This window comes from Mercenaria mercenaria, chromosome 3, assembly GCF_021730395.1.
Source record: "Mercenaria mercenaria strain notata chromosome 3, MADL_Memer_1, whole genome shotgun sequence".
In the NCBI taxonomy this organism is placed as follows: Eukaryota; Metazoa; Mollusca; class Bivalvia; order Venerida; family Veneridae; genus Mercenaria; species Mercenaria mercenaria.
Window position 1 is genome coordinate 28,027,430 of NC_069363.1, and position 23,849 is coordinate 28,051,278.

A 23,849-nucleotide genomic window follows, 5' to 3' on the forward strand; every position below is an offset into this window, starting at 1 on the left:
AGTAGGCTATAATTATAGCTTTCTCCGCATATACAAACAGACAAGGCTGTGTGACAAAACAGATACACAGACCCCAAAAGCCTGGACATTACACTTTCTAACTTTTGACGCTCCCAAATCTTGCCTCTCCTGTTCCTCCGAGTTCAAAAGAAAATTGCTTGTCATCACCCCATCATAACTGCAATGCATCTATAGCTGATTCATCGCTGATAACGATGTGGACAATAGTCATTACGAAAGTCATAACTTTTTGTAAGGTATCGAAAATGCAAAAACTGCTGACAACGTTCCCAAGCCTTGTTTGACATGACAGTCGTAAAATGTGCAGCACCAGGCAAATTCTACTTCAAACATTTCCTTTAAATTCTTGGTCCACTATTATCTTTTTGACAGTTGACTGTTTATTGCAACGCGCAATGGTAAACAGAAACGAGGCATACTGAAATTGTTTGCTCGTCAGTTTTATATCGCTTATATAAATCCTCTCAAGCAGATATTGTACGTATGAAAAAAAGCAAAAAGCTGCACCTCATTTACATATTAGCTAAATAAACTTGCATCAAGTGTTCCTGTTTGAACTTCACATAAAAAAGCATATTGTAATTCTAGTTACAAATAAACATTGAATTCACATGGATCAGATTGTAATTGTAATCGGTCTGTAATTACTTTTGCGGTACTAAAAGATAGGTCTAACTAAGAAAGGTGAGATGTAACAAGGAAAGACGCGTAAAATAGCACGTTCGCATGCATGTAAACAAATACAATATACAATGTAATGTATTTCAGGGTATAAATATACTAAATATTCATATTTTCAGTCTAGCTGGCACCCCTTGTCAACTGTAAAAAGTTTTAAAAATAAATATCTCGTATTTAATATAAGAAACATGCTTATAACGGACTAACTGGTTCCATATTCCGAAACTTGGACTTAAGAAATGCAAATATTTTATATGTCATTAAATACTTATTCTGATGACATTTTGCAGAACTATCTGTAGCGATAGGATGCACAATCTTGCAAAGTTTCGTCATAATTTGATTTAACAAGACGATCAAAGCCTTTTCAAGTCTAACTGTCAGACTTAAAACGTTGACGAGTATGGGTCCTGGTCTTTTTGAACCTTGGACAATCCAAGGCAAATAGTTTTCATGTTTGGCTAAGAAAATTAAAGCATAAAATTTCGATCATAGACTTTTTGAACTAGCACTTCTTGACTAAGAGATGTTTAAACAAAAGACGGGTGTTATCTTGCAAGAGAATGTTTATACAGATATTACATAAGCGAGTGTGCATTTATAAGTCCATTTTTAATATCACTTAGTGCAATTTAAAGTTTTAGAAAAGAAAATATGCAGTGCAAATAACATGATATGTATTTCCTTTCGTCTCCATGCACGTTCATTTTGTTTACAAATATTATTTTACACTAAAAAACTGCGCAAAGATACGCGTAACGTAACAGTTTACAAACAAATACAGGTATTTTGACAACGGTCCAAAACACACATCGTAAATTTACCTTTTAGGGTAAAAGCCACAAACATCCACCGACACTTTCGTACTTTACAACGACAAGATAGACGCTTGACTTGAATAAATTATCTGTAAGAGCGGGGGAGGTGGTTTTATATTGAATAGTATTAAAATAATTTTGAATGAAGTATTGATAAATTCTTGACCCTGGAAGCATTGATCATTTCAAATGAGGAATTTTAACATCAGCGGTTCACATCAACGGGGATTGTAACCAGAAATGAACAGAAAAGCGTGAATAAGAATGCAAAAGTGACGATATAGACATGTTTATGATAAATAATCCCTTCAAATTCTGGTAAAAATAGACATGAAGATCTTTTACGTCATATGAATTGCACATATTCAGAATTATTCATCCTTCCGGCGGTTCTACTTTTTCAAAATCATAGTGGCCATTGCACACATGAATGAATGAAATGATTGAAAAAGGAAGGTTTCTGTCTGCGTATTTTATTTCCTTAACAATCAATGTTAAAACAAACCTGTCTGTAACTTTTTAACATTTACATAATGTCAATGTACTTGTAGCACTTTAACGTAGCTTATCATTTGGTAGAAACTTATCACCTGAATGGAGAAAACATGTCCCTATACTCACAACAAAACAACATGGTTGTATTGATAATAATGCACATTATTATTATTATTATAACACCAGATTTATATAGCGCCCTTTTCATGATCAATTTCACGTTCAAAGGCACTTTACATAGTTCAAGTGCAGCCACACAGGGTGCATAATTCATCCTCTACTAGTACAGACACAGAGCGATCTGACCAGAGGGACAGAGCGAGACAAAGCCCCCACGGCAGAGAGATCAGAAATCAGATACAGGCTTGTCCGGCTAACTTAGCCTAGCTCGTTGCGAATAAACAGCCTGGTTCTTTAACGTGCCCAGTGTATAGCACTGATACACGCTACACATGCACTTTTTTCGTTTAAAATACTTAAACTCACACAAATCTCGTATGAACTTCACAATTGTGGCAATCAAATTCGCCCATACTGCCCAGCGTGCAATATTCATTGCTGTTGAACGCCATAGGCTGAAATTTTATAAACCTTATTAACGAGTTAGATATATCCGCGCTAAAACTTATAGACAGGGTTTGCAGAAAGTGGCGATTCCCTTACTTTAGCGAATGTAACGGTTAATTATGCCCAGGCCAGTGAGGCAACTTTATACTTCGCGCACAATATTGGCGTTATGTGACAGTACGCATTTTTCGTAGACATGCTTATGGTATAATCTGAGCATAAGTTAACGCATATGCACGTTTTATATATCAAAATGTTCAAAATTAAAACATTTAAAATGTTCAGAAAAAATATATATTTCTTTAGTTAAGTTGCAGCGAATGGCTCGATTTAACTATTCACTTTACTATAATACATAAAGACGCAGTTTCTCATTCTATGCAATTAGGACAATCTACGCCGTCACCGTGACGGTGATGGGCTTCCAGTCTGGGTGCAGCAACCGTTCCAGTTGATTTCCGCTACATCATGCATTACTGTTTACACTGTAACACTTAAGTAACATAGGAATGCTTTCAGAAGTTTTCAATGACGTTGGTTTTCTTTGATCTTTAGATAATTTATTCAAACTCTCGATTAAATTCACTTCATTGGCAAACAAAATACTATCACCATAGTTTCTTCTTTAACAAAATTGTGGGAAATTTTGTTTTAAACACTTTAAATGCGAACATTTGTCACGATCATTAAATATACAGGTAGTTTGTGCATCATCATTTCAGTTTTACCCGTACATGGTATTATGACGTCAAAGGAAGAGTTAGTTTTTTCACCTTCCGTACCCAACAATAAACAATGTCGGCTAAAAATAACAGGTATATAAAGGATATCGTTTGAAATCTGCATCCTCATTCACATATATGAAATCAGCGAGTATATTTATTCACTATCAATTTAATATAAATGATGTTTAATTTTGATAGAGGCTAATGATTACTTAATACTGCCCAGTTATAGGACGCTCTCTTTAGTTCAAATCCCGATTAGAACCGCCTCTTCAATGGAATACTGAAAATGACAGAATGTCCTGTAGATTTCAGATTATTCTTATCTATCTAGAAATTAAAAACTATAGTAAATAGTCGTTACGCGATTTTGTGACAAGCAGTACATTGCACCTTTTTTTATGTCCGGTTTAAGGACTTTAACCTACTGACCGTCGTCCAATATTGTGGTCACCCGAGCTGGGGATCGCACCTGGTAGTGGATGTTAGGAGTTGTACTGTGTAGGGCATGTAGTCGCATTAGGTAGAGGTTTTTCATGGGAAAATGCATTCAAGTCTCCAGACATGATAAGTCAAATATTAAACATGTATTATATCACGTAGTATTTTTAAATTCTGTTAGAAATACTAATACTGAAAAAGATAAAAACCAGGCTGGAGTTTGCCCTTGTGTCCTTTAGTGCTAAAATATCTGTAAAATAGCTTAATTCTTTATGAATATAGCATAGAAAACATGCATGTCTGCAGCTTTCATTGGAATTGGAAGTTATGTGTTCTGGATTGGAGTAAAAGGTATTTGTTTCTGAGTCAAAATACCATACTACATGTATTGTGAGACCTGACTACTAATCTCTTAGGATGCGAATTTATTTTTAAAGTAAAAATCTGCCAAATAAATTCATGTTAAGGAACCATCTATGTATATGGTGACCTTTAGCTTTATTTTCAGTCGTCTTATAGTTATATACAAAGTGCAAAAAAAATCCCCCAATATTAAGTGCATTTTAAAATATCATACTATTAAACATTATTTGTCTTTCTGCTAAAACAATACATCTATACAATAACCTTTTAAATGATACACTTAAATCTCGTTATATTACACAATGTACTTTCTGACTTCCATACAGCACAATGCGACTTATGTTCACCATACCATACAACGGTAGGTAAAGATTATGATGTGTTCACTTCAGCGTTCGTTTTACATCTATCCTACAAATTACAAGTAATCGCAGTATTTATAGGAGCTAAATTTAGAAAAGCGCGGGGAAAATTAACATGTTTCGCTGGGATAAACTTCTTTCGTTTTGTTTTGATACATAAACAACTGCAGACATAACAACAACGTGTAGGAACTACTTTCACCATTCATAGGTTCCTCATAATATCGTCCTATTTCAATCACTGTGGTGCTTGTTAACACTGGACATTAGGCCTACAGATAGTACAAGTAAACACAGAATCATTAATGGAATTAAAACGTGTTAATCTATCATGTATTTAATAATAAATTAACAATTAATTCCAGGTTTAATAAAACGTTGTTGTTTTTTTTTCGTTTGCAGAATCAGGTCCGAGTGTCAATGTGGCTGGGATACATGGTATGTGGGATTCGGTAGGAAGTCTAGTTCAGTATTTGACACAAAATGTAGAACATGGTAGGTATATAGGTCCGTGACGGTATGCTGTAAACGTCTCGCCATATTACTGAGGAGGTCAGAAGGTAAAATCTGCCAGCTTTATCAATATTTACCACATTGCGCCTGGTTGTGTACAATCAGTAAAAGAAAAATAGTATATATCTAAAACAGAATGGACTGAGGAAAAATAACAGAAGAATAAGCCTAACAACCGCTTATATTACTTCCCCTTTACCAATGGCGAAACTAATAAAACATGCACATACGTATGTTTAATAGTATTTTACCACTTAATTAACACTTAACTGTCAAACATCTATATCATTATGAAAGTACAACGGAAACAGATCATTGATTATTCAATTTTAATCAACTGATATGGTCAGGCCACAATTCGAGGAAGTATTGCATATATGATTGTCCGGGATCACACGGGAAACCTGAAAGTTAAACTAGGAAGCTATTTCTATTAGTTTATCAGTAGGAAATTATACTAAATTGAAATAAAAACTATTTGTAAAACTACTGTGGTATGTTTAGGACACGCACTTATTTTTTCTTTAAAATGTGATGTCCCCATTAGTTTATACATATTTTACTGCATGTCTTTACATACAAGTGCATATCATTCAAAACAATACGCAAACGGGCCTTTACAAGAGATTTGGCTAAACAGAAATTGACAAAAAAAAAACAAAAAAAAAAACTAACGGAAATCATAGGAGAGAAGTGAAGAAAGTAAAATATTAATAGTATATCAAATATTGTTGTATCATATGATGGTACTCGCAATGCCAAGATTTGATCGTCATTTTACACAGACACACTTACATGTTCTTAAAGTTTTATTCAAAATGCCTACTGTCCGTAATAAATTTTTGAACACTAAATATATTGGGTCAGTAGATCAGAGGTCAAGGTTACACTTACCTAGAGACTGAAAACGATTTTCGGTCAATACCTGGAGAATGCGTTGAACGTTAAACTTCTAGGATAAATGCATGTGGTCAGTTGATAACCTTTTTATTTTAAGGTTATGTAGCTCAAGTCAAGAACATAGTGAAATTGAAACGGAAAAATGTGTCCGTTTCATAGCCAAAAAAACGCCTGTACCTTCTTAAAATGATTTTCTGTGGTTAAGTGAAATTTGCTATGGTTTTTGGTACTAGTGTATCAAAGGTCAAGTTCACAGTAACTTTGACAGTGAAAAAGGTTTCCGATTTATTTAATACTAGCACACATTTGTGACTACACCTGCCAAATTTATCCGGAAAAACGCCTGTGATCAGCGGACAATCTGTTGTTTTGGAAGTCAGTAGGTCTGAGGTTATGAGTTATGGCCGCTAGACTTCATTGGGTGATTGCCGTTAGTACGTAGGTGACCTTATTAATTTGAAGGTCGGTGTGTAGTAGGTAAAGTTCCATGACCCTAAGTCTAAATTCGGTTTCCGGTCAATAACTGAGGAATGCTTTGGTATAAAGCCTTCATATTTAATACGATGATTGCCTGTGATCACAGACATTCTAAGAAGTTTGTCAGCGTTAGGTTTCATTGTCAAGGGCACTGTCACCTTGATCTTGAGTCTTATACTGACCATAAGTAATCATCATATAAAGTTTGAAAGTTGTAGGCCAAGGCGTTATCCAGTCATTGATCAGAAACCGTGTTCAGGCACGGGGTCACTGTGCTTCTGAACTTCCAACGGACAAAAGTCCTCGACAGATCATTGGCAAAAACATTATACAACTGTAGGCTCAAGTATTCTCTAATTATTGACCGGAAGCCAGAGTGACCGACCGGAATGTGCAAAACAATATAACGCCTTTTCTTGTGTATATGCGTGCGTGCGTGCGTGCGTGCGTGCTTGTTTTTTTTTGGCGCGGGTCATAATAAACGAATGATTACTAGGCAAACCAACAGATGGAAATGTTTTTGTTTATGTATTACGTTTAAGTATAATGGCTATGTTCTAGTTATAGGCTCTCCAGTTTTTCACTGGAAATAATTTATATGATTTATTTACAACACGTTTTCAAACTAATATTCCCTAATAAAACTATAGTACCTGCAAAAGTAACTACCACTTTAATTTTGTTTGAAAATTTAAAAAATTTTATTTAACAATGAAATAAGAAATGTGTCGTATAAAGTTTTCATGTATGTAAATTAAAGAACGAATGTTTGCAGGAAATAAACTGTTGTAGATTGATCAAAGAGTAGAGAAAAACATGAATGAATGTATAAATAAATAAATGAATAGTTAATCAAGATCGGTTTTTAATTCCAGAATGAGAGCAGTGACGCAACTGATACACGTTCGATTACTTTTCTTCCTATATGCAATAAACTTTCGAACTGAAAATTGAATTGTATCATTTATATAAAAAATACTCAGCAAGTTTGTTTTTGCCTACGCCAGAAAACAAATTTAATAATGATCCTATTGTTATATTGCATCATATGATATATACGGTAGTATGCCAAACATTTCCGGGTTCACACGAAAAATATTAACCAACATGGTTCGACTTTAAAGTTCCGCACTTGAAGTAATGTAAGAATGTACTCTTAGTACCTGAGCAATATTTCCATACGTACTGTGAAATATGTACTACGTTATAAAAATGAAATAAATTCATAGTTTGAGTACTTTTTTGAAATGATTAACAAACGAGTCGTCTCAACGACATGAATACTGCCGATGAAGTTTCTTTAAAATAAAATATGTCAAGAAATGCAAAAGGAACTATAGGCACACATATTTTTTCCTGTCACAGATTAACAAATGATCACTTTAAGGTACAGACACTGGTTCGAGCTTCATCTCCTCATTAGGCACAGACAGTAGGTTCGAGCTTCATTTCCTCATTAGGTATAGACAGTAGGTTTGAGCTTCATTTCCTCATTAGGTATAGACAGTAGGTTCGAGCTTCATTCATCATCTCCTCATTAGGTATAGCCAGTAGGCTCGAACTTCATTTCCTCATTAGGTATAGACAGTAGGTTCGAGCTTCATTCATCATCTCCTCATTAGGTATAGTCCAGTAGGCTCGAACTTCATTTCCTCATTAGGTATAGACAGTAGGTTCGAGCTTCATCTCCTCATTAGGTATAGACAGTAGGTTTGAGCTTCATCTCCTCATTAGGTATAGACAGTAGGCTCGAGCTTCATTTCCTCATTAGGTATAGACAGTAGGTTCGAGCTTCATCTCCTCATAAGGTATAGACAGTAGGTTCGAGCTTCATCTCCTCATTAGGCATAGACAGTAGGCTCCAGCTTTTATTTCCTCATTAGGTATAGATAGTAGGCTCGAGATTCTTTTCCTCATTAGGTTTAGACAGTAGGTTCGAGTTTCATTTCCTCATTAGGTATAGACAGTAGGTTTGAGCTTCATTTCCTCATTAGGTATAGACAGTAGGTTCGAGCTTCATTCATCATCTCCTCATTAGGTATAGCCAGTAGGCTCGAACTTCATTTCCTCATTAGATATAGACAGTAGGTTCGAGCTTCATTCATCATCTCCTCATTAGGTATAGTCCAGTAGGCTCGAACTTCATTTCCTCATTAGGTATAGACAGTAGGTTCGAGCTTCATCTCTCATAGGTATAGACAGTATGTATTCTGAGCTTCTTCCTCATTAGGTATAGACAGTAGGCTCGAGCTTCATTTCCTCATTAGGTATAGACAGTAGGTTCGAGCTTCATCTCCTCATAAGGTATAGACAGTAGGTTCGAGCTTCATCTCCTCATTAGGCATAGACAGTAGGCTCCAGCTTTTATTTCCTCATTAGGTATAGATAGTAGGCTCGAGATTCTTTTCCTCATTAGGTTTAGACAGTAGGTTCGAGTTTCATTTCCTCATTAGGTATAGACTGTAGGTTCGAGCTTCATTTCCGCATTAGTTACAGACAGTAGATTCGTCCTTCATTTCCTCATTAGGTATAGACAGTAGACTCAAGCTTCTTTTCCTCATTAGGTTTAGACAGTAGGTTCGAGCTTCATTTCCTCATTAGGTATAGACAGTAGGCTCCAGCTTATTTTCCTCATTAGGTATTGACAGTGGGCTCGAGCTTCTTTTCCTTAATAGGTATTGACAGTAGATTCGACCTTCGTTTCCTCATTAGGTATAGACAGTGGGTTCGACCTTCATTTCCTCATTAGGTATAGACAGTAGGTTCGAGCTTCATTTCCTCATTAGATATAGACAATAGGTTCGAGCTTAAGTTCCTCATTAGGTACAGACAGTAGATCCAGCTTCACTTCCTCATTATTACGTATAGACAGTAGGTGTGAGCTTCATTTCCTCATTATAGGAATAGACATTAGGTTCGAGCTTCATTTCCTCATTAGATATAGACAGTAGATTCTAGCGTCATTTCTTCATCAGGTACAGACAGTAGGTCGAACTTCACTTCCTCATTAGATATAGACAGTAGGTTCGAGCTTCATTTCCTCATTAGATATAGACAGTAGGTTCTAGCGTCATTTCCTCATCAGGTACAGGCAGTAGGTCGAGCTTCACTTCCTCATTAGGTATAGACAATTCATTAGGTATAGACAGTAGATTCGACCTTCATTTCCTCATTAGGTATAGACAGTAGGTTCGACCTTCATTTCCTCATTAGGTATAGACAGTAGGCTCCAGCTTCTTTTCCTCATTAGGTATAGACAGTAGGATCAAGCTTCATTTCCTCATTAGATATAGACAGTAGATTCGAGCGTCATTTCCTCATCATGTACAGACAGTAGACCCAGCTTCACTTCCTCATTATTACGTATAGACAGTAGGTGTGAGCTTCATTTCCTCATTATAGATATAGACAGTAGGTCGAGCTTCATTTCCTCATTAGATATAGACAGTAGGTTCGAGTGTCATTTCCTCATCAGGTACAGACATGTTCGAGCTTCACTTCCTCATTATTAGGTATAGACAGTAGGCGTGAGCTTCATTTCCTCATTAGATATAGACAGTAGGTTCGAGCTTCATTTCCTCATTAGGTATAGACAGTAGGTGTGAGCTTCACTTCCTCATAAGGTAAAGACAGTAGGTTCAAGCTTCATTTCCCCATTAGGTATAAACAGTAGGCTGGAGCTTCTTTTCCTCATTAGGTATAGACAGTAGGCTCGAGCTTCTTTTCCTTATAAGGTATTGACAGTAGATTCGACCTTCATTTCCTCATTAGGTATAGACAGTAGGTTCGACCTTCATTTCCTCATTAGGTATAGACAGTAGGCTTCAACTTCTTTTCCTCATTATGTATAGACAGTAGATTCGATCTTCTTTTCCTTATAAGGTATTGACAGTAGATTCGACCTTCATTTCCTCATTAGCTTTTGACAGTAGATTCGACCTTCATTTCCTCATTAGATATAGACAGTAGGTTCGAGCTTCATTTCCTCATTAGGTAAAGACAGTAGGTGTGAGCTTCATTTCCTCATTAGATATAGACAATAGGTTCGAGCGTCATTTCCTCATCAGGTACAGACAGTATGTTCGAGCTTCATTTCCTCATTAGGTAAAGACAGTAGGTGTGAGCTTCATTTCCTCATTAGGTACAGACAGTAGGTTCGAGCTTCCTCATCAGGTACAGACAGTATTTTCGAGCTTCACTTCCTCATTATTACGTATAGTCAGTAGGTGTGAGCTTCATTTCCTCATTAGGTATAGACAGTAGGTCGAGCTTTCTTTCCGCAATCACTAACAATAGGTTCGAGCTTCATTTCCTTATTGGGTACAGGTAGGAGGTCCGAGCTTCATTTCTTTATTTGCAGATCGCTTCATTTCTGGATTAGGGACAGGCAGGTTAGAAATTCACAGACAGTAAGTTTGAGCTTCATTTCATCATTAGGTACAGACAGTAGGTTCGAGCTTCATTACCTTATTAGGTACAGACAGTAGGTTCGAGCTTCATTTCCTCACTAGGTGCAAGACAGGAGGTTCGAGCTTCATTTCCTTTGAAGGCATAGACATCAAGTTCGAGCTTCATTTCCTTACTAGGTACAGGCAGTAGGTTCGGACCTTATTTTCTAATTAGGTAAAGACAGTAGGTTCGAGTTTCATTTCTTCATTAGGTACAGATAGTAGGTTCGGGCTTCATTTTCTTATTAGGTACAGACAGTAGGTTTGAGCTTCATTTCCTTATTAGGTACAGACAGTAGGTTCGAACTTCATTTCCCTATTAGGTACAGACAGTAGGTTCGAGTTTCATTTCTTCATGAGGTACAGACAGTAGGTTCGAGCTTCATTTTCTTATTAGGTACAGACAGTAGGTTCGAGCTTCATTTCCTTATCAGGTACAGACAGTAGGTTCGAGCTTCATTTCCCTATTAGGTACAGACAGTAGGTTCGAGTTTCATTTCTTCATTAGGTATAGATAGTAGGTTCGGGCTTCATTTTCTTATTAGGTACAGATTGTAGGTTCGAGCTTCATTTCCTTATTAGGCACAGACAGTAGGTTCGAGCTTCATTTTCCTATTAGGTACAGACAGTAGATTCGAGCTTCATTTCCCAGTTAGGTACAGACAGTAGGTACGAGCTTCATTTCCCCATTAGGTACAGACAGTAGGTACGAGCTTCATTTCCCTATTAGGTACAGACAGTAGGTGTATTTATTTATTTATTTATTTATTTATTTATTTATTTCATTAGAAGGCGCCTGCAGTGTCGTAGGATATATTATAATATAAGAATTTACGTTTTACATTAATCTTCTTTAGTCTTGATTTGGTCTACTAGTAAACAAGTTAACAAAACCTGATTACTATTAGCATAATTGTGTAAATAAATTTTTAATAATTTATATGAGTAAGTCAAGATTTATATCCCAGAGGGCACGACGAAGAAAAAGTATTGTGAATCATTTTATTCATATTCAGTGTACATTTGGAAACATGCAAAAATTTATCTTAATTGTCGTGCCGATTAACGAAGTGGCACAGTCGCACGCATTATCATTTAATGACATGAAATGTGTTTTATATTGTGGCAGGTCGTTTTGTTTCGATATGTTGAATAAAATATACACTGGAAGCAACAAACAAAGATAAACACATAGATTACATAATTTACGTGCAATGCATCCAAAGTTCTGTTCATATACATGCGTACATATATATATATATATATATATATATATATATATATATATATATATATATATATATATATATATATATATATATATATATATTAGAGGTGCAATATACTCTTTTTTTAATTGTACTGATAATGAATACCATATATATATTTATTACATATATATAATAATTTGCAACTTTTGTTCGAAAAAAAAATCACTCCAAAAAAAAGAGAATAAATGAAAATAATTAACACTTATTTTAAACGTTTTAATACTAGCTCTACCATTCATAGGAATTTAAATATCATAGACTATCCTTTTAACCTCAGTGATCATACAAATAAGAATTCAAAGGTGAAATTGAATTAAACTGTTATTAATTATTTCATCACGCATCTTTGTAGCACTGAATATTAACATTGATTTCATTAACAATGAGTCAAATGTATATTATGTATAAATACGATACCCGACAGGTCGGTATAAAATTGTGAAATGTTTAAATGCAGCACGATTTTGTTTCAAATTAGTAGGGTTATTTTCTATGTTTACTTGTATTTGTTTACATGATTACATGAGAAACTACAGTAAGTCATTTAACATGTGAAACAAATGAGTAATACTTCGTGAGATGAAATTCTTTCCCACTCACTTTAGCGGTTTGTTCGACACTGAATTACCTGTAGTAGATTTCGTCGTATATATACTCCGCTATTAATAGACGCGCCTCCTGATTGGCCAAACAGCGGAAAATGACATGTACATTTAGACTAGTTGCATTTCTGATATTTTGATATACATTACATACAAATCTCTTCAATATGTTTTAGAATTGCATTGAGAACAGACACATGTTTGATTTTCTCTGATTATATGAACTTATGCAAATTTACTGACAGTTAAGCTTATTGTTTATACAAGTCTTTGATATTCTGCGCCAATTATGTTGGATACACTAATTGGAAGCACTGGGAATTGCAGTGAAATGCATGATGTAAGTAATTCTTAGTATTTTTAAATGTTGACTTTACTTATGTAATTCTGTGGCAAATTTTATGTTAAGTTTATGTTTATATAATCTTGTTACACGAAACAGTTTTATTATAAAGAAAGTAGATTTTAGATCTTCAGTATGTAGTATGCATTTACGTGCAAGGAAAAAAATATTTATATTCTAAGACTGCAATGTTTAAAAAGTTAGTTTATTAAAGTTTGAAATATACAGTATGTCCATTGTAAATGATTCCGACAAATTGTGTGAGTACTCGTTGACATTCACATAACAATGATCTTTTATACAAAAAGTTGCCTTTGTTTTACATACATGAAAAAAGATGTTTAAAACTTGTCCCGATTGTTAATTAAAATTTATTACTACCAGACAATTTTGACAACTGACTTACGGTCAGTGATAACTGGTAAATTCATTTGCGTTGATCGGTTAAAACATAAACGTCGAAATTTGACAATCTCTAGCAAGCACGGTGATAAACGATGCGTCCCCCACTTTAGACCTAGATAATTAATTGTGATTTAGTTTTCTTATCTTAAGTTTGTTTGATCGTGATGGAGACCTAAGCATCTAGTCAAACAAAGGGATCACCGTGTCCGAAGTAAACTGAAATGTAAACACAAATTTGAGAGAGAACAAGTATCCGATTGCGCATTTACGCAAGTTGCGCGGAATCGAGTGCGCCAGAAACATTCCTACTACAGTGCTCTAAGTGAACGTTGTAAGCGAAACAACTCTGTATTTAATCAGTTTATATTATGTACCTTCAGGGTTGGCAAGAAGTGGAGAAATACCTGTATGGTGAACATCAGCAGTTTGAACAAGAGACGCAGAAGTTCGAGAGTGGAATATTGTCGAACTTGGACCAACTGAAAACTGGGTTTCCCGCAAGTCCAGTGTCACCTGCACATTCGCCATCCTCCCCAGGATCAAATTACGCGTGCAACAGTCCCGGCGGCTCACCGGCTCCAGTAAACAGCTGGTGTGTCAATCAGGAATTGTACGACGATTTGCTCGATTTGGACTTTATCTTGTCAAACACAATGGATACCAATAACTTATCACTTTACGCCGACGACAATAATGGTCTGAAAGTGAAGCAGGAACCGGTAGCAGACAACTCATTGCCAGACTTTAGTTCTAGTTTCTTAGACATACCTGACATTAAGCTGGAAAATTATAAGAGCTGTTCTAATTCCGTTTCAAATACATTTCCAGACGTTGAATCTAACAAAGTGGACTTTAGCCTTGTAGTACCAAAACAGGAATGTACACCAAATACAAGTGCATGTGCGAACTTTACTGCGACGCCTATGCGTCAAGAGTGCAATCCCCAACAAACCCAACCACAGATGCATTATAATATTAACATTCCTGGTCAGTTATCGCCACCGTCGTCGCCGGATCTCTACCCAGACAACAACCAAAAATGTTTGCCGACCATGCCTCAACTACAACAAATGAGAACAGCACCGCATCAGCATTCAGCTCTCCCGCCATACCCGCATCACATGACGCCACAGTTCCAGCAGTACCTCATGTCTCAACATCTTATGCCAAAACTTGGTCAACACGGTCATATGACGCAGTTACCACCACACATGATGACACCGCCATCATCGCCACAACAATTTGTTGATTTGCTCTTGCCACAAAGCATCATGGACCCGGCTATGGTCCAACCTAAGAAACGTGGACGCCGTACTTGGGGTCGCAAACGCCAGACGACCCACACATGTTCTCATCCGGGTTGTACAAAGACATACACCAAAAGCTCACACTTGAAAGCCCACCTACGCACCCACACAGGCGAGAAACCATACTGTTGTACGTGGAAGGGATGTGGCTGGAAGTTCGCACGGTCAGACGAACTTACACGTCACTACCGCAAACATACCGGTGATCGACCATTCCAGTGCCATCTGTGTGAGCGCGCGTTCTCTAGAAGTGACCATTTGTCTCTCCATATGAAGAGGCACATATGAACTGTATCCAGGAAGCGTCTACACGAATAAAGGCGCGCAGTGGAAGCAGATACGGGCTGAAAAAGTGCTCGAGAATATTTTGAAGAATCCAAAAGGACTGATGGTTTTATTTGGACGATTACACTCGCATATTTTGTGTAATTGATTTGAAACATGAAACTGTTACGTTTTCACCAATGTTAGTTTTTGGATAACCTTCAGAATAATTTTAGCTTAAGAGGTTATTTTGGTTGTTTGAGGAACTGACTGGCTCAGTTTTGTTAGTCGACACCAAACCTTTTGAGACTCGAGGAAGGTGCTGGTCGCCCCCAGAGGCTCAAATAGGGAGGTGTAGAGGTGTACATTTTGTTCCAGATACATTGTTAATGTATATTGAGACCAAAGTTGTTATAAGTTATTCGTCAACGGTCATGCGAATGTATGTTGTTCTATTGTTATATTTTTATATATAAAATCAAATTAAAATTTTATTGTTAAACTGCCGAGCCTAAACCAAACTTATGATTGTAGAAGATATTATAATATAAAAGATAATAAGATTTGATAGAAATATTTATATATATAAATGATATTATAAATTTCGACTGCACTAAAATTCGACTTATAGTGCTACAGAAACTATATAAGTGCTCTATATTTTTGTATCATACCTATATTTAACTTGATATTATATTTTATAGAAGTTGCTCGCTTTTGCAAAGTTAAGTGCTGTTCTCCAAATATTTCTGAACGAGAAAAAAAATGTTATGTGCAATTAAGTGTGTTCAAAGTAACATAGAAGTTAGCTGACCTGTTAAAAAAATCCTGATCAGTACGATCGAGATGGTAAACACGATTCACGTGTATTCTTTGTTTTTCATATAGCGTAGTTACACTCAGCAAATTATTTAACCAGGAAAATTGTAGTTTTTTTTAGCTTAACTTTCACCTTTCTTATACCGTCAAACGTTTATATTATTTTGTCTTTTCTTCCAAACTGGCTTTGGTTGCTGTATCCAGTTAAGATAAAATATCACATGAAATATTATTTTTGGAGTTTTGTGCTTGTGTTAGCTGTTTTCTGTTTACCATATAGTTTTGTGTTAATTTAATTATTCTATTTTTGTTAATCCTGTTTTGGTGCTTTCTTGCATACTTATTATTATTGAACTCCCCCTGCTGTACTAGTCAATTCGCTATTTTTGTAAAATTGTGCCATTTTCTCATTCTTACTAACCAGAATCAAACTTCCCAAAATATGACAAATTAAGTATGACAGACAGGTCTACTAAATTATAAGCTGGTGATAGAAATTGCATACTTTACCTGATAAATGGAGTTATTTTTAAAAAAATGATTGTACTAAAAATTTGTTCCTCCGGGGATATTGGCGGGGAATCTTCCGTGGGCAGGGGCGTAGAATTTTGTGAAGTTTGTTTCTGGTTCCCCACTTTGTATAAACCAGCGAGACTGGTCATTTTCATGATGATCATAAACCCGGCAAAAAACGGGGAAAATAAATTATTGAAACATAGCTTATTTCTTGCTTATTTATTTCATATGATTTCCAGTACTATACACATGAATGGAAAACTGAAAGTTGAAATTTCCCACATGGAAATAGCGCATGTCTCAGAAGAATATGTCTTACCTCGAAATTCCAATATTGGTTCTAAGTGGTTGTACCTTGAGGTGTTCAAAGTGGTTGGTTTGAACAACTGCGAAATACAGAATTTAAACTGACATTACAGCTACATGTCGTTAATCTGTTTGCCTGATGCACTAATTCATCCCGCCCCCATTTTTCAAGATCGCACTTACTTGTAAGTGAATTACGGCAAATATTTAAACTGTCTGCGGTATACACAAGTCTGTATACAATTATTTGAATTCGTGCTCGACAATGTTGCTAACCTATATAAGAAAGTGTCTCAACGATTCTCCGTTCCATCACTTTCTCCGAATACATTACATGCAGCTCAAAGCTGAATGAAACGGAATAGCCATTGCAACTTAATATTTTTCATCAATTTCCTTTGTTTCTATGATAATAGTTCACTATGGAACGCCAGAGTTGTCTTATGTTAGATGAATACGAAGTATCTTCTTTATTTATCAAGATCCTGTTATGGGTTGTTAATCACTGTGTGATCATGTTGACTTGCAATGTTACCGTGTCTAACATATGTACTATTTTGTCAGAATGACGTATTATTTTGTTAAATGACCGTCCTATTTTCTTGAAGCAACATGCTATCATGTCCAGTGAACATACTATCGTGTTGCTTTGAGAAAATAGTACGGTCGTTTGACAAAATAGTAAATACGTTAGATATGATAGCATTGCAAGTCAACATGATAACACAGTAATTAACAAACAAGAAAATAACAGATATTGTCAGAGAAGATACTACTCTAAATAAAGAAGATACCTCGTATTCATCTGACATAAGACAACTCCGGCGTTCCATAGTTTACCTCGTTCCTAACATTTTTGTTTACCGCTCGCTATACCTAATCCGTGCCTAGGTATTTTTTATCGTTCTCTATTCCCGATATATGCTTTGGTATTGTTTACCCCCCTCTCTACCTTATCTATGATGAGGTATTGTATGCGAATTTTGCTGGGGTATTGTTACCTGCTCTCTCTGCCCGATCATTGCTGGGATATCGTTACCCGATCTCTACCTTGTCTCTGCTCGGGTACTGTTTACCGCTCTCTACATGATCATTGCTGGGATATCGTTACCCGCTCCCTACCTGATCTATGCTCGGGTACTGTTTACCTCTCTCTACATGATCTTTGCTGGGATATCGTTACCCGCTCTCTACCTTGTCTATGCTCGGGTACTGTTTACTGCTCTCTACATGATCTTTGCTGGGATATCGTTACCCGCTCTCTACCTTGTCTATGCTCGGGTACTGTTTACTGCTCTCTACATGATCTTTGCTGGGATATCGTTACCCGCTCTCTACCTTGTCTATGCTCGGGTACTGTTTACTGCTCTCTACATGATCTTTGCTGGGATATCGTTACCCGCTCTCTACATTGTCTATGCTCGGGTACTGTTTACTGCTCTCTACATGATCTTTGCTGGGATATTGTTACCCGCTCCCTACCTGATCTATGCTCGGGTACTGTCTACCTCTCTCTGCATGATCTTTGCTGGGATATCGTTACCCGCTCTATACCTGATCTATGCTCGGGTACTGTCTACCTCTCTCTGCATGATCTTTGCTGGGATATCGTTACCCGCTCTATACCTGATCTATGCTCGGGTACTGTTTACCTCTCTCTGCATGATCTTTGCTGGGGTATTGTTACCCGCTCCCTACCTGATCTATGCTCGGGTACTGTTTACCGCTCTCTACATGATCTTTGCTGGGGTATCGTTACCCGCTCCCTACCTGATCTATGCTCGGGTACTGTTTACCTCCCTCTACATGATCTTTGCTGGGATATCGTTACCCGCTCTCTACCTTGTCTATGCTCGGGTACTGTTTACCGCTCTCTACATGATCTTTGCTGGGGTATCGTTACCCGCTCAATACCTGATCTATGCTCGGGTACTGTTTACCTCTCTCTGCATGATCTTTGCTGGGATATCGTTACCCGCTCCCTACCTGATCTATGCTCGGGTACTGTCTACCTCTCTCTGCATGATCTTTGCTGGGATATCGTTACCCGCTCTATACCTGATCTATGCTCGGGTACTGTTTACCTCTCTCTGCATGATCTTTGCTGGGGTATTGTTACCCGCTCTCTACCTGATCTATGCTCGGGTACTGTTACCGCTCTCTACATGATCTTTGCTGGGGTATCGTTACCCGCTCCCTACCTGATCTATGCTCGGGTACTGTTACCGCTCTCTACATGATCTTTGCTGGGATATCGTTACCCGCTCCCTACCTGATCTATGCTCGGGTACTGTTACCGCTCTCTACATGATCTTTGCTGGGGTATCGTTACCCGCTCCCTACCTGATCTATGCTCGGGTACTGTTACCGCTCTCTACATGATCTTTGCTGGGATATCGTTACCCGCTCTATACCTGATCTATGCTCGGGTACTGTTTACCTCTCTCTGCATGATCTTTGCTGGGGTATTGTTACCCGCTCTCTACCTGATCTATGCTCGGGTACTGTTACCTCCCTCTACATGATCTTTGCTGGGATATTGTTACCCGCTCTCTACCTTGTCTATGCTCGGGTACTGTTTACCGCTCTCTACATGATCTTTGCTGGGATATTGTTACCCGCTCTATACCTGATCTATGCTCGGGTACTGTCTACCTCTCTCTACATGATCTTTGCTGGGGTATCGTTACCCGCTCCCTACCTGATCTATGCTCGGGTACTGTTTACCGCTCTCTACATGATCTTTGCTTAGTTGTTGTTACCCGCTCTCTCATTAATAAGTCATACATTTATATACATGTAAGCACTTATGTTATACGTGTGATGTGATAACGTCACGCGTACTTAAAAACAAAATTGTACACGTGAAGGCATGACACGAACAAGCTACAGTGAAAATCAATTGTTTTTAATCAATTTGTACGGCAGGTAATGCAACAAAATAAGATTACTTATTTGACAGTCACAATTATGTCTTAAGTCCGCAATGAAACTTGATCGGATTTTAGGTCTTCTACCTTTGGCTTTTTTTTTTGTACATATACACAAAGAATATTGTTTCATTATGTCTGTCAAGCATTTCTAAATATTTTTAAATTATATAAGTGGAGAGTACGATCAGGGCGGGATGAGTGGCAACTTTTTTGCTTAGGACAGTTTATGTCCCGCATTCGAGTACGTTCGTGTGGTTAAATGAAAAGGTTAGGTGCATTGATTTCGGTGATATCCAAATACAATAAGGTGTCAAATTAAGAGTCTGCACAAGGCAGAATTTCGAATATGTTTTTCACGCGACTCTTTGTTGCTGGATATTAAATACAAATAATAAATGGAAATAAGATAGGTAGCGCAAGGGAAGTAACCTTTTGTTATTCAGGTATACAAAATAAATACAGTTGTTTACCCCTGTCACAACTTACAACTGGAACTGGTCGATTTTGTTAAGTATAAAATGTACTTTTGAAGTAGTAAAGCTTTTTTTGTAATTTATATTTTATTTCCAGAGAACTCCTTTTACATGTTCACATAATATAGCATGAATAGTTCAGTAAAGTATCAATAACATGATATGTTGAATTACAAACAGATAACTGAACATAATACATAGTGACAAAGTCAGTGAATAACATCAACAACAGTCGTGAAATTCTATTGCCAGCAAAATATCATCTAATATTATAGACTTTCCTACTTATAGACAGAACAAGATAACTGAAGGGAGATAAAAGCTGTTATTAATGATACATACTTTCTGACTGAGTTGTTTCCCTTTGTAGGGCTGTGTTAAAACCACGAAGAGAAAACAGATATAAAGCTAAGAGATTGATAACATAATTTGTTATTTTCATTCTTTAAAATTTTAAATCATCTTTATAATAATCATTTCTTATTCTTAATAACAATTTAGTCATGTCTTTTCTAATTTACCTATTCCATACTAAGACTATGTATTGAGAAAAAATATTTTGCCAGTGGTAAGGTTATAAAGTACACCGATTTTCATTTTCTTCAGTTTGTTTAGGACAATAGAAATATTCACTGAGTTAAAAAGAGAAAAAAAAGACAACAAAAGGTAACAGAATCTAGTTTGTAAGACAAGGTTGTCAGTTGATACTGTAATACTTTGAACACAATACAATAGGAGTACTCCAGGAAAAAAATAACAGGATAAGACAAAAAAATAGAAAGGGAAAGAAAATAGAAAGGCAAGGGTTTTAGCGCGTGAGTCTTCTATCTGTGTGACCGGGTGTTTATTTGGAGGGAGTGGGCAACCTATTTTTAACCTGATACAAGCAATATAGAAGCGCTTTAACTTTCAATATTATGATATAAGAGCATAAAAGGCAGAAAGAAAGAGCATTTATACAAATCTGGTATAATAGTAATCACAATAATTTCTTTTCAAAGAATTTCTAATCTATCAAAGGGGCGGAAATGTCTCCATTGACTTTCGAAATTTTGTAACTTAAAAGTTTTAACTGCATTATATTTATTTACTTTAAATAAGTATTTAATACACTTTTTCAGTCCTTCTAGGTTTGGCAAAGCATTTTTCATTTTACATGAATAAATATATGATTTACATGAAATAAGGACAGTGTTAAATACATCTGGAAACAGTCTGTTACCAAATAAAATATCAGTATTTGTCCAGTTTGCACCTAACGTAATTGATGAACACCTTATTTGAATCCAATTTCTAACATTTAACCAGAATGTGGTTATAAATGGACATTCGTAAAACAGATGTAAAATAGTTTCTGAAGCTCTATGACAAAAGGAGCATTGGTTATCATGTACAATACCCATTTTGAAACAAAGATGGTTAGTTCCTAAGATTCTGAGATTGATTCTGTACTGTAACCACTGTAGTTTTGGATCTGTTGTAACTTCAAAAGGTATACTATACATCTTTTGCCAATCAAAGTTAACAATATTTATCTCATTTATCCATTTTTGCTGAGATATCGGTTTGTGTTTCGTTACCACAAGTGAATCGTAATAAACCTACATCAACAAGAACAAGAACAAAGTTTATTTTGTAAATAAAGGCCTCCGGCCCATAATACAATATTACAATAAAACAAATATAATGATATGAGTTGTGCACAGAAATGTAACTATTCATTATCCTTTAGCTTCATAATAGCGTTAACATAAAAAGCAATGTATTTAATTCTATCATCATTTAAAGATTGCATGAGATTAATAAAATGAGGGAATTCATTTCCACCAGCATACCAGGAATATATAAAAATTTGTCTTTCTTGCCTATATTTGTAACATTTAAAAAATACGTGGAATTCATCTTCTATGCATTCAATATCAAAATTAATGAAACAGTATCTACATATTCGATCTTCTCTTGGAATTGCAAAACATCCCTGTTTTTGTTTAAGAATAATTTTAGACAAAAGAGGTTGTAATGGAATGTTTTCCTTCTTTGCCTTATGTGTAACATGCAAGGTTTGTAAATAAGCTCGGATTGCCACTACAATATTATTATATAAAAAGAAATTGTTTCCTTATATTTCATATATTTCTTGAAACAAATCAAGATGATAGCAGAGTTCCGTCTTTGCACATAAATTAAGTCATTTACTAAAAAGACACCTTTACAAATAAAATTTCTAAAACAGAAAGGGTTTCTGCCTGTATGATATTTATGACTATTAAAAGTGGGTTCTGAAAGAAAATCTTCCCAATTTGCTGGGGTCTTTACAGAAAGTAATTGGTGTATTCCTGAGAAAACATCTTTCCAAAATGGATTTTTAAAGCTTTTTTTTTGATGGAATAATGTCTTTTATTTCTTTGACAAATATAGACCCTTCTGAAATGAAAAAAAAAAAGACATTTTAAGCATACATTATATATCATGTACCAAAGTGTTTAGAACAAAAATGTCTTGGAATATTTTGATACAAACTCTACACAAATGTTGCAATCTATCAACGTTACAGCATCTCACAGAGTTACAAATTAAAATTCTCATTTGAAATGGTATAAACTGTGTAATCTGTGTTGTGAATCACTCAGTCAATATTTCTACGTCAATTAATCAGTAATCGTTGATTAACTATGACGAGAGCAGATGTATGAACAATGTCCAAAATTAGATAAAACATGTAACCGTTTCGACTTGGACAATGTAATAATTCAGATACTTAGTTATTCTTTAGCACAACGACCAAGTATGGTCATTTCTTTACAAATTTAGCCAGTAAGAACTAATTTTGCATGAACACCTTTAGTTCAGAGTGGGAACTTTACCAACCATTCTGTGAAATACATGTAACACTCAAGTTAGCATTTTTGGACATTCCAAGGACGTCAAAGCTCATCAGCTATCATAGATCACGTTATCGAAACCTTATTTATGATCCGAAGACTTCGCGATTAAATCTTGTGTACGTGCTTTTCCCCTTCACTCGCATACTTGCATAACAGATTGGAAGAACAGCAATTTCGCACGATGAATTATAGTATAGTGATACCAGTCTTCAAGTGATAAAAAATAGAAGCAACGTATGCTTAAATGTACACAACTTCTGTATTTAGAAGCAATTAAAACGTATTTTGATGCTCTTCGACATATACAAACAATTATATTTAGACGTTCTCTCACTTTCACTTTAAAGACACGGACTGTTGTAGGTTCTAGATAAAAGAGTTATTTAGCTATGAACTGAAATTAAGAAGCCTTTGTTATAGAAAAGCGGATCAACTGTCATATCACTATTTCACGCTCTAAACAGGTGTCTGCGACCGTTGGTTAGAGTTTGCGCCATATATTGACAGCTTTATAGAAAGCGTTATGATCTCACAGAGAAAGCAGTTGCAGAGAAAAACAAGAGCTGTCTCCATAGGATGACACATGTCCCCGATGGCACTTTGAATGAATAGTTATGGCCGATGTTAGAGTTTAGGACCTTTGACCTACGGACATGGGTCTTGCGCGCGACACGTCGTCTTACTGTGGTACACATTCATGCCCAATAATTTTAAAATCCATGTATGAATGACAAAGATATGGACCGGACACGCCCATCAATGCACTATCATGAAATATGACCTTTAACGTCTAAGTGTGACCTTGACCTTTGAGCTACGGAGCGTGCGACACGTCGTCTTACTGTGGTACACATTCATGCCAAGTTATTTGAAAATCCATCCATGGATGACAAAGATATGGACCGGACACGAAT

General features: G+C 36.1%; 1 protein-coding gene across 1 annotated transcript; it reads left to right on the forward strand.

The window, feature by feature from the left end:
- Positions 1-12,825: 12,825 nt before the first annotated feature.
- On the forward strand, positions 12,826-16,540 carry LOC123525207 (Krueppel-like factor 4). The gene is made up of 2 exons (XM_045304069.2): positions 12,826-13,024; positions 13,813-16,540. Exons 1-2 carry the CDS (start codon positions 12,974-12,976, stop codon positions 15,025-15,027), a joined length of 1,266 nt encoding a protein of 421 aa, XP_045160004.1. The 5' UTR covers positions 12,826-12,973; the 3' UTR covers positions 15,028-16,540.
- The last annotated feature ends 7,309 nt before the right edge of the window (positions 16,541-23,849 follow it).